General features: G+C 43.6%; 1 protein-coding gene across 2 annotated transcripts in view; it reads left to right on the top strand.

The window, feature by feature from the left end:
• ZYG11A (zyg-11 family member A, cell cycle regulator) overlaps positions 1 to 11,028 on the top strand; it is a 58,747-nt gene extending 47,719 nt beyond the window's left edge. For both annotated transcript variants that reach the window (XM_023188442.2, XM_023188436.2), the window contains 3 exons: positions 1,878 to 1,939; positions 3,416 to 3,513; positions 8,827 to 11,028. In XM_023188442.2, coding sequence (XP_023044210.1) covers positions 1,878 to 1,939; positions 3,416 to 3,513; positions 8,827 to 9,002 — 336 coding nt within the window. In that variant the 3' untranslated portion in view covers positions 9,003 to 11,028. The remainder of the gene's footprint in view (positions 1 to 1,877; positions 1,940 to 3,415; positions 3,514 to 8,826) is intronic.
• The last annotated feature ends 1,205 nt before the right edge of the window (positions 11,029 to 12,233 follow it).

Raw genomic sequence — 12,233 nt, 5'->3', positions numbered from 1 at the left:
TAGTGCATGCCTATAATCTCAGCTACTCGGGAGGCTGAGGCAGAATTGCTTGAACCCGGGAGACCAAGGCATCAGTAAGCAGAGATCATGCCACTGTACTCCAGCCTGGGTGGCAGAGCGAGACTCTGTCCCCAAAATAAATAAATGAATAAATAAAATAAATAATTTTTTTTTTTGAGATGGAGTCTCACTCTTGTCACCCAGGCTGGAATGCAGTGGCGCGATCTCAGCTCACTGCAACCTCCAGCTCCCAGGTTAAGCGATTCTCTTGCCTCAGCTTCCCAGGTAGCTGGGACTACAGGCACGTACTATCATGCCCAGCTAATTTTGTATTTTCAGTAGTGATGGAGTTTCACCATGTTGGCCAGGCTGGTCTCGAACTCCTGACCTCAGGTTATCTGCCCGCCTCAACCTCCCAAAGTGCTGGGATTACAGGAGTGAGCCACCATGCCTGGCCAATAAATAAAATTAAAAATATATATATATAGCCGGGCATGGTGGTAGGCACCTGTAATCCCAGCTACTTTGGAGGGTGAGACAGGATAATTGCTTGAACTCGGGAAGCAGATGTTGCAGTGAGCCGAGATCGTGCCATCGCACTCGAGCCTGGGCAACAAGAGTGAAATTTCATCTTCAAAAAAAAAAAAAATTATAAGCTTCATTGCCAATAGTCTGAAAGCCTAGTAAAAGAAGAGAGTTGAGGGGCAGGGAATCTCAACATTTAGTATTTAGATTTTAACTCCAGACACATCCCTGTTTTTAGCATGGTGTTCCCACCCTGAGTTGTTTATGCGGTTGCCCAATCCAGACGTTTTTATTAAGGATCACAGAAGAAATCTGGGAGTCCTAATCCTTTGAACCTGTCTTCCTATTTTCTTTTTCTTTCTTTCTTTTTTTCCCCAAGATGGAGTCTTGCTCTGTCGCCCAGGCTGCAGTGCAGTGCAGTGGCGCCGTCTCCGCTCACTGCAACCTCCGCCTCCCAGCTTCAAGCGATTCTCCTGCCTCAGTCTCCTGAGTAGCTGGGATTACAGGCACACACCACCATACCCGGCTAATTTTTATTTTTTTAGTAGAGACAGGGTTTCACCATGTTTTCCAGGCGGGTCTCGGACTTCTGACCCCAGGTGGTCTACCTGCCTTGGCCTCCCAAAGTGCTGAGATTACAGGCATGAGCCACCGTGCCCGGCCCAGTCCTCCTATTTTCAACCCAACCTGTAATTTCACTTCAGGAAGTACCTCATGTGCCAAATTTTTAAGTCTCTTAGGGGTTCTCTTCAAATTGGTTTGTGTTTTTTGTTTTGTTTTGTTTTGTTTTGATGCAGAGTCTTGCTCTGTCGCCCAGGCTGGAGTGCAGTGGCGCAATCTCAGCTCACTGCAAGCTCCGCCCCCGGGGTTCACGCCATTCTCCTGCCTCAGCCTCCCTAGTAGCTGGGACTACAGGCACCTGCCACCACACCCAGCTGATTTTTTTTTTTTTTTTTTTTTTGGTAGAGACCTCTACTCCCAAAGTGCTGGGATTACAGGCATGAGCCACCGCGTCCAGCCTGGTTTGTGTTTTAACCTTTCCAAGTGCTAGGTATTAAATGAGTTACCATTTTTCCATGTGCATTGTTCTTTGTTTTACTTTCTGTTAATGGGATTATGGAGGGAGTAGAGGTACAAATGTGTGCTCAGTCCAGTATCTTTAAACAGATGCTCCTTATTCTTATATTTTTTCCCACACTGTTAAGATATTCTGTGTATATAATCGTTATGTGATTGATATTTTGCCAAGTAGGTGTGTCTAAATTTGTTCAGTCATTCCCAGATTTTGAAAAATTTTGTTGTAAATGGTGAATTATTCAAATCTTGGTTTCTCTCTCTTGTTTTTGGAGTAGCATGCAACCATCCAGAATTGGCCAAGTTCAAGTTGTAAGATGACAGCATTGGTGACCTATAGGTAATTTCATGATGTTGTGCTTTTCTTTTTCTTTTCTTTTTTTTTTTTTTTGAGACGGAGTCTTGCTCTGTTCCTCAGGCTGGAGTACAGTGGCGTGATCTTGGCTCACTGGAAGCCCCGCCTCCCGGGTTCACGCCATTCTCCTGCCTCAGCCTCCCAAGTAGCTGAGACTACAGGCATCTGCCACCACGCCCGGCTAATTTTTTGTATTTTTAGTAGAGATGGGGTTTCACCATGTTAGCCAGGATGGTCTTGGTCTCCTGACCTCGTGATCTGCCTGCCTCGGCCTCCCAAAGTGCTGGGATTACAGGTGTGAGCCACCGCGCCTGGCCCAATGTTGTGCTTTTCTTAAAGGCTGTACTCAGTGATACAGTGATGACTGTTACAGTCAGTTAGCGTTATGTTCAAATCCTATTTCTCTGTGATATTGGAAAAGTCATTTCTAGAAAGTCAGTTTTCCTTGTCTGTAAAATGAGGCTGACAGTGTGTAAGATTGAGGATGCAGTGAGATATTGAACGTATAAAGTGTCCAGTACAGAATGCAATTTCTTTTTTTTTTTTTTTTTTTTTGTGGAGAACAGGGTCTCGCTGTATTACCCAGGCAGGTCTCAAACTCCTAGGCTCAAGCTATCCTCCCGCCTCTGCCTCCCTGAGAGCTGAGATTACAGGCGTGAGCCACTGCGCCCGGCTGCAATTTCTTTTTTTTTTTTTTTTGAGACGGAGTCTCCCTCTGTCGTTCAGGCTGGAGTGCAGTGGCAGGATCTCAGCTCACTGCAAGCTCCGCCTCCCGGATTTACGCCATTCTCCTGCCTCAGCCTCCCAGGTAGCTGGGACTACAGGCGCCCGCCACCTCGCCCGGCTAGTTTTTTGTATTTTTTTAGTAGAGACGGGGTTTCACCGTGTTAGCCAGGATGGTCTCGATCTCCTGACCTCGTGATCCACCCGTCTCGGCGTCCCAAAGTGCTGGGATTATAGGCTTGAGCCACCGCGCCCGGCTGCAATTTCTTAAATAATAGCTTCATTGTATGCTCGGTCACAGGGAGGAGTTGACCCTAAGGGGAAAATGTTGAAAATTCTTTTTTTTTCAACCCTTTGAGACAGGGTCTCGCTCTGTTGCCCAGGCTGGAGCTGGAATGCAGTGGCAGGATCACATCTCAATGCAGCCTTGACTTCCCAGGCTCAAGTGATCCTCCCACTTGAGAATCCTCCCACTTGGCACCACAGGCGTGGGCCACCAGGCCCAGCTAATTTTTTTGTTTGTTTGTTTGTTTGTTGCCCAGGCTGGTCCTGAATTCCTGAGCTCAAGCGATCCACCTGCCTTGGCCTCCCAAAGTGCTGTGATTACAGGCATGAGCCACTGTGCATGGCCATGAAAATTATATACATTATTATATTAATTATATAGTATTAATTATTATATCCCTGAATACTGGCCTGAGTTCTGGATTAACATCTTTGTACTTTTTTTTGTTTCAGATCTCTCAAGACATTTTTCCCACTCCTTGGCAACTTCTCTCAACCAGAGGTTCAGCTCTGGGCACTATGGGCTGTGTGTCATGTCTGCAGTAAAAATCGTATGTATTCAACATATATTCAAAACATAATAGTTTTCCAGCTATTTTTCTGTGTAATGATTAAGTTCAAGGTGGATGTGCAAAAATTGTCTACTTCTGTCCTCTGAATTTAGGTATGTTTAAAAAGAAACTGAAAAAAGATCTTACTAGCTTAAAACAATGCTTCAGAATTAGTAATCTATTTGAGGGTAGATAGCAAGCAAAATAGAAGGTAAAAGTTTGCTCCTACTTGTATTCCCCACAGACAAGCACCGTTAATAATTTAATAATCTCCCAGATACTTTTCTATATCCATGCTATATTTAGTATGTGCTGTGTATGTGAAATATAGTTTTTAACAAAATGGGCTCATTCTGTGCATGCTGTCCTATAGCTTGGTCTTTTCACTCAACAGTTTATTGCTGACACTCTTCCTTTAGTAAAACATGGACCTGCTTCTGTGTAATGGTCTAGGGGAGATTGGGAGGCCAGGAGTCAGGGGTTATTTCCCAAACACATTAAATATTTTTTGCATGTTTTGCCATTTAAAATCCCTTTTGAGGCCAGGTGAGGTGTCTCCCAAAGTGCTGAGATTACAGCACTTTGGGAGGCTGAGGCAGGAGATCGCTTGAGGCCAGGAGTTTGAGACCAGCTGAGGCAACATAGCAAGACCCCACCTATGTTTTTTACATTAAAAAAAAAATTAGCCAGGTGTGCATGGCATGCATCTATAGTTGCAGCTATTCGTGAGGCCAACGTGGAAGTATCCCTTAAGCCTAGCAGTTTGAGGCTGCAGTGATCTATGAGAATGCCACTGTACTCTGTCTTAAAAAAACACAATCCCCTTTGAGAATTTTCCATTGATATCTTTTGTTGAGAATTAGTATACAATTTTTCATTGTATTATAGGAGATACAAGCTATTTATAACAGGAAACCCAAGAGACAACTTTTAGAATTAAAAGTTTAGCTTGTTGACTAGCTGTAAAGCAAGTGTATAAAAACCAATGGTTTTATAATGCCAGCAAAAATCAGAAAATATAATTAAAGGAAAGTATACCACCACTCACATTATTAACAAAAACATAAAATATTTTAAAATGCCTTTAACAAGTAATGAGACATATGCAGAAAACTATGAGATAATTTAAAAGCCTGAAATGATTATAAGAGCATTCCATTTTCTAAGATGGAATGACCTATTAGACATATAGATGTCATTTCTTTTCAGTTTATTAATGTAATATAATTCAAATGAATAGGTAGGAGATGGAGGATCTGAAAATTATTCTAAAGTTTATCTGACAGAATCAACAGGAAAGAACAAAGAAAAATGTTTGTTTGTTTGTTTGTTTCTGAGACAGAATTTCACTCTTGTTGCCCAGGCTGGAGTGCAATGGTGCTATCTTGGCTCACTGCAACCTCTGCCTCCTGGGTTCAAGCAATTCTCCTGCCTCAGCCTCTCAAGTAGAGCTGGGATAACAGGTGCCTACCACTACACCTGGCTAATTTTTATATTTTTGTTAGAGATGGAGTTTCACCATGTTTGCCAGGCTGTTCTCGAACTCCTGACCTCAGGTGATCTGCCTGCCTCGGCCTCCCAAAGTGTTGGAATTACAGGCATGAGCCACCGTGCCTGGCCAGAAAAATGTTTTTTATGGGCTCAGCCTGGTGGCTCCCGCTTGTAGTCCCAGCACTTTGGGAGGCCAAGTCAGGAGGATCACTTGTGCAAGGAGGATCACTTGTTCAAGGCCACAGTAAGCCATGATGATGCAACTGCCTACTTCCAGCCTGGGGAACAGAGCAAGACTCCTGTCTCTAAGATAAGAAAGAAGGAAAGAAATGTGGTTTTTAGGAGCTTGCCTGTAGACTTCTCTTAACATTGTAAAATGGTGCCATGAGTGGTTCTGACATATGAATAGATAGATAGCCGGTGACTGGATCAGAATAGCCCTGAAACAGACTCATACAGTTATAACAGGAGAAACTAACCGCAGCTGGGATTCAGTTGAGTACTTATTATGTGCCAGGCAATGTTGTAAGCACTTCATGAATAAATCATTTAATCTTCACAACAATTAGAAGGGTAAGCATCTTATTTTATTTTTAAAATTTATTTTATTTTATTTTAATTTTATTTATTTTATTTTTGAGACAGGGTCTCACTTCATTGCCCAGGCTGAAGTGCAGTGGCTTGATCACAGCTCACTGCAGTCTCAGCTCAGGTGATGCTGTCACCTCAGCCTCCCAAATAGCTGGGACTATGGATGTACACCACCATGCCTGGGGTTTTCCCCCCAAATAGCAACCCTTACAGTATTTTTATCAGCATGATGTTAGAGTTATAAGTCAACCTAAAGAGAATTCCCATCTCTATGACAAATAAGTATTTCTTTAGAAAAATGTATTTATTTTTTTTTTCTTTTAAATTAAAAAAAAAAAAAAAACACTTCAAAACAAAAAGTGACAGGCTCTTGCTATGTTGCCCAGGCTGGTTGTGAACTCCTGGGCTTGAGTGATCCTCCTACCTCAGCCTCCCAAAGTGCTGGGATTACAGGCATGAGCCACTGCGCCTAGCCTCAGTTTGCTAAATACCATTTTCTTTGCTCATCCTGCTTTCTTTTTTTTTTTTTTTTTTTAACCCCCACCACTCCTTTTCTGGATTCAGGTTTCGATGGTGTATTACTGACAAAATCTGTCACCCCACCCCTATTCTTACTCTTAAATAATAATATAACTGGGTATAGAATTCCAGATAGTTACTTTATTTTAGCATTTGGGAGAAAATATTTTTAGTTTTTTTTCTTTTTTTTTTTTGAGACAGTCTCTGTCGCCCAGACTGGAGTGCAGTGGTGGGATCTCTGCCTCACATGTTCAGGGGATTCTCCTGCCTCAGCCTCCTGAGTAGCTGGGACTACAGGCATGCACCACCACACCTGGCTAATTTTTAATTTTTTTTTTAGTAGGGACGGGGTTTCACCATGTTGGCCATTCTGGGTCTCAAACTCCTGACCTCAGATGTTCGCCTCAGCCTCCCAGAGTGCTGGGATTACAGGCATGAGCCATGACGCCTGGCCAGGTCTACTGTCAGCCCAATTATCATTTCTTGATAGGTAATTTTCTTTTCTTTTCTTTTTTTTGAAACAGGGTCTCACTCTGTTGCCCAGGCTGGAGTGCAGTGGCACAGTCACAGCTCACTGCAGCTTCAACCTCCTGGGCTCAGGTGACTCTCCCACTTCAGCCTCCTGAATAGCTGGGACTATGTAGCATCACACCCAGCTAATTTTTTTATTTTGTTGTACAGACATGGTCTCACTACATTGCCTTGATCCTCCTGCCCAGGCATCCTAAAGTGCTGGGATTACAGGAATGAACCACTATGTCTGGCCTATTTCTCTTTAACTGAGTCTAAATCTTTTTCTTTTATTTCTTTTTTTTTTTTTTTTGAGACAGAGTTTCGCTTTTGTTGCCCAGGCTGGAGTGTAGTGGCATGATCTCAGCTCACTGCAACCTCTGCCTCCTGGGTTCAAGTGACTCTCCTGCCTCAGCCTCCTGAGTAGCTGGGATTATAGAGGCCCACTACTATGCCCGTCTACTTTTTTGTATTTTTAGTAGAGATGGGGCTTCACCATGTCGGCCAGGCTGGTCTCAAACTCCTGACCTCAGGTGATTCACCCACCTCAGCCTTCCAAAGTGCTGGGATTACAGGCGTGAGCCACTGCATCCGGTCACCTGGGTCTGAATCTGCTCTTGGACTAAGTCTTTAATTTCAGTGATATATTTTTAAATGTTTGAACGTTTTATTTGCTTCTTTTTCAGATATTCCTATTTTTTTCTTCTTTTTTTTTTTTTTTTTTTTTTGAGACGGAGTCTTGCTCTGCCGCCCCGGTTGGGGTGCAGTGGCCGGGTCTCAGCTTACTGCAAGCTCCGCCTCCCGGGTTCACGCCATTCTCCTGCCTCAGCCTCCCAAGTAGCTGGGACTACAGGCGCCCGCCTCGTCGCCCGGCTAGTTTTTTTGTATTTTTTAGTAGAGACGGGGTTTCACCGTATTAGCCAGGATGGTCTCGATCTCCTGACCTCGTGATCCACCCGTCTCGGCCTCCCAAAGTGCTGGGATTACAGGCTTGAGCCACTGCGCCCGGCCTATTTTTTTCTTCTTTAAAAGTAATTATTTTGTGGTCTTTATCTGATCTTATTATGTGTGTTATGTTGAGTGGGGGCAGTTTTGGATTGTGAAGTCAACTTTATCAGGGCTTGTTTTTCCGAGAATTCATTCTAGAATGGATTGGCGTGTCCCTGTGGCAGTTTTGTATTCGCTTCTGTGAAGTGCTCCAGAGGTTTCCCTAGGCTTGTGCTAGATTTTTTATATTCATTTCTCAGCAACATTCAGGTAGTGTAAATTCAAACCTTATTACCCGCTTGGGATTGTGATCATGAGAAGATTTCTCCTCTCCTACTCTCGTATACCCCTACAGCCCCATCTACGACAGAGATGCTTCAGTATCTAATCCCTTCTCTTATCTAGCCCTTTGTCGGTCTACTTTTATGTATGGATTTTGCCTCCAATTCTGCAAGCTGAAATTTAAATGCCTCGATTACTAAGACCACCAGTTTCTTTCTGCTGCAGGCTTAGCTGCAGGTTAGCTTACACTAGCTGAAGTACTCTTTATTTCCAGCTCCTGGAAAATTCCTTTAGTTTGTACATTGATCTATGCATTAACATTTATGAATTATATTTTATTTAACATCTGGTGTTTTCAACATCATTTAGCTAGGATTAAAAGATGTTTGGGCCAGGTGCGGTGGCCGCCTGTAATCCCAACACTTTGGGAGGCTGAGGCAGGTGGATCACCTGAGGTCAGGAGTTCAACACCAGCCTGAGTAACATGGTGAAACTCATCTCTATCAAAAATACAAAAAAATTAGCCAGGTGTGGTGGCGCATGCCTATAATCTCAGCTACTTGGGAGGCTGAGGCAGGAGAATTGCTTGAGCCTGGGAGGTGGAGGTTGCAGTGAACCGAGATTGCGCCACTACACTCCAGCCTGGGCAGCAAGAGCAAAACTCTGTCTCAAAAAAAAAAAAAAAAAATTGCTTGAAGATAGGGTTGTCTGGGAGTAAACATACCAAAATGAGCAACTGTTATCTCATACAAGCCAAGCATTATTTAAGTTTTGACGTACTGCTTTAGAATTGATTGACTCATTTTGTCTGTTAATTCCTAGACCAAAGCACTTAAACCTTTGTATTCTTTCTTCAGCAAGGTGAATGTGGTGACGTGGGAATATTTAAAATGCCAGTTGTCCATGGAGTGTCTCTGCTTGGTTTTCTTTCAGCCAGCAAATACTGCAAAATGTTAGTTGAAGAAGAAGGATTGCAGCTTTTGTGTGATATCCAGGAGCACAGTGAGGCAACTCCCCAAGCACAGCAGATTGCAGCCTCCATTCTGGACGACTTCAGAATGCATTTCATGAATTATCAGAGGCCCACTCTGCGTCATATGCCCTTCTGAACCTAAGGGACTAAGAGGTCTGCACTCTCCCTCAGTGTCCGGTGTTCTGCCCTGGCAGTAATTGCGCATCAGTTGTCGTTGGAGTTTGTGAGTTGGCTGTCTCATTGGCCTTTGATTGTTGATTTTATATATGTTACAAAAGGTTGGATTTGTATGATAGCCATAATCCCAAGTCAGGTTGGACTCATGCTGCAGCCTTTCAGCAGCAATTTTGAAGACTCAAACTGTGGACTCTGGGAAGACCTGGGAGCTTGTGTTGGAACAGCTATGCCAGTTACTTTTCTCTAGCCCTGGACAATTTTTTCACTTTGGGAGCTTGTCATGGGAGCGGGACCTGTTCACCTAGAAGAGAAAAGAAAGACCTACAGGGAGACTTTGATATTTATATTAAATTTCCTTAGTTGTTATCGTCATGTGAAGCTATGAGAAAAGTGTGGGAAGCATATGCTTGACAATGTGGTGTTTAGAAGGCAGCACCCCTGTTGGAGAGGGGGAAAAAGAATTTATTTATTTATTTATTTATCTGTGGCTGGGTGTGGTGCCTCCCAGCACTTTGGGAGGCCAAGGCGGGTGGATTGTCTGACCTCAGGAGTTCAAGATCAGCCTTGCCAACATGGCGAAACTCCGTCTCTACCAAAAAATACAAAAATTAGCTGGGCGTGGTGGTGTGCACCTTTACTCCTAGCTACTTGGAGGCTGAGGTGGGAGGACTACTTGAGCCCAGGAGGCAGAGGTTGCAGTGAGCCGAGATTGCACCACTGCACTCCATCCTGGATGACAGAGTGAGACCTCATGTCAAAAGAATAGAGGGGTGGAGGAAAGAGAAATATATTTTTTTACTTTTTTGTGTGTGTGTGTGACGGAGTCTCGCTGTGTCGCCCAGGCTGGAGTGCAGTGGTTCTAGCTCGGCTCACTACAACCTCCGCCTCCCAGGTTCCAGCAATTCTCCTGCCTCAGCCTCCTGAGTAGCTGGGACTACAGGCACATGCCACCACGTCCAGCTAATTTTTACATTTTTTAGTAGAGACGGGGTTTCACCGTATTGGTCAGGCTGGTCTCGAACTCCTGACCTCATGATCCGCCCTTCTTGGCCTCCCCAAGTGCTGGGATTACAGGCATGAGTCACTGCACCTGGCTTTTTTTTTTTTTTTTTTTTTTTTTTTTTACAATTTTGGGTGTCTATCTTTGGCATGTTTCCTGTTATGTGAGTGAGTTTGTAGGGCATACTGTTTATGTGAGTGAGTTTGTAGGGCATGGTGAGACTTATGCACTTGCAGTGTTTAGATGAAAGATTATATGTAATGATAAATCCGAATCCCTCCATTTTATTTGGGTGGGACCATGACCAAAACTGGCAGAAGAGGAAAGGCCAGAAAGAGACTTTGCCAAAGAGTTCACCGAGTTTTCTTACCCAGCATGAAACTTTTCTGAAACCAGCTTCAACTACAGTATAAACTGTATCAGAAGCTTGTTTCATAAGCCCTGCGGAGCTGCTTTGAGGAATAGAGTGTGAATTCCTTCCTCGCCTTATTGTTGACTATTCATGAGCATATTTTGTCATTTATCTGTTTAAGTTTTTCAGAAAATAAAAGTAAATTTTTGTTGATTAGCACATTTTAAGACTAGATTTTTGTGCTTTTAGCCGGCTTGGTTCAGATTCTTAACTAGAGTACCATGAAATCAAATGAGGAAGAAGCTTATTCTTATTCTAAACCATGTCCCAAACTATTACCAGAGTCCAACCAGATAAGCAGAATTTGTAACCTTACTTCCTTTCATAGTCCTTAAACTGTACTGTATTTTTTCACACTCTTGCATGATTCCAAAAGGATATCTTCCTCACCTGGGTTCCAGCACTTCAGAACATTGTTATCAGATGCTAGCTTATGCTGATGTGAGGATGTGTTATGGGAACCAGTGTGTTAAGTCCAATTCTGTACAAGACATCCCTTCAAGTTCTGTGTCATTCACAACAATCCTCATGGGTAGGTGAGTTTTATTTTCCTCACTTAACAGATGAGAAAAAGGAAGTTCAGTAAGGTGGTTAGTGTCCTGGGTTGTCATAGCTGGTGTGGTTTGTGCTGACTGTAAAGGCCTGTGCTCTCCTGTGTTACTCCCCCTTCCAGGATGCAAGCATAACCCTGGGAGCACATTTGTATTTTGCAGAAATAGGCAATGTTATTTACATTGTATCCATGCCCATGGTTTAGTGACTCTAGGCCAGGCCAAGGCTCAGCTTAGCCAGAGCTCAGATCCAGTTGGAGGATGACTGCAAGGCCATAGCTTAAGGTGTAGCCTTGGTACCAGAGGAGGGAGGGGTACTGGGACCAGTATGGTTATGTATCAGCCTGCTCTTGGTTTTCTAAGTGTATCATCCTCTTCCTCACCTTTGCTCATGCTGTGTCAAACTTCCTCTTCTGTCCTTGAAATGTTCCTTAATCCTTCAGGCTTCAATTCCAGTGTTACTTGCCCATTTCCTGATCCTCCCTTCTTTCCATTAGAGTTAGTTGCCCCCTTCTTCTCAGTGCTCCTAACTGCTATCAAAGAGTCTCCTGGAGGCTAGGTGTAGTGGCACACACCTGTAATCCCAGCACTTTGGGAGGCCTGGGTGGGCGAATTGCTTGAGCCCAGTAGTTCAAGACCAGCCTGGGTGACATGGCGAAATCCTGTCTCTACAAAAAATACAAAAATTAGCTGGGCATGGTGGTGTACGCCTATAGTCCCAGCTACTCCAGAGGCTGAGGTGGGAGGATCACTTGAGCCTGGGAAGTGGAGGCTTCAGTGAGCTGAGATCACACCACTGCACTCCAGCCTGAAGTCTGGGTGGCAGAGTGAGACTCTGTCTCAAAAAATAAAAAGATTTTTCTGCCACCCTATAGTTTACAAAGGGTTTCACAGTGATGATTTCATTTGGTTCTCACAAAAACACTAAGTTAACAATTAAAATGTATTTATTGACTATGAAGTGTTTTTATTTTGCTAAATCTTCACAAGTTTTGTTTTGTGGGTGAGGAAGCTGAGGCCGAGAGCGTTTAAACAATTTGTCCAAGGTTATACAGCAAGTAACTGGCAGAGACTGGGATCTGCAGTTTGACTTCTGACACATGTTCAACCATGTCAGAGTTTATTTATTACCTCTTGTCCAGAGGAAGAAACTAGGGGTACCTTAAAATCTTTTGACACCTCTAGTGAGTGCCTGATAACTGAGAGAGGTCAGGGGCTGAGAGCCAA

This window comes from Piliocolobus tephrosceles, chromosome 1 (genome assembly GCF_002776525.5).
Source record: "Piliocolobus tephrosceles isolate RC106 chromosome 1, ASM277652v3, whole genome shotgun sequence".
NCBI classification, from domain to species: domain Eukaryota; kingdom Metazoa; phylum Chordata; class Mammalia; order Primates; family Cercopithecidae; genus Piliocolobus; species Piliocolobus tephrosceles.
Note: the sequence above shows the minus strand (reverse complement) of the source record. Positions and strands in the feature narration are given on the sequence as shown.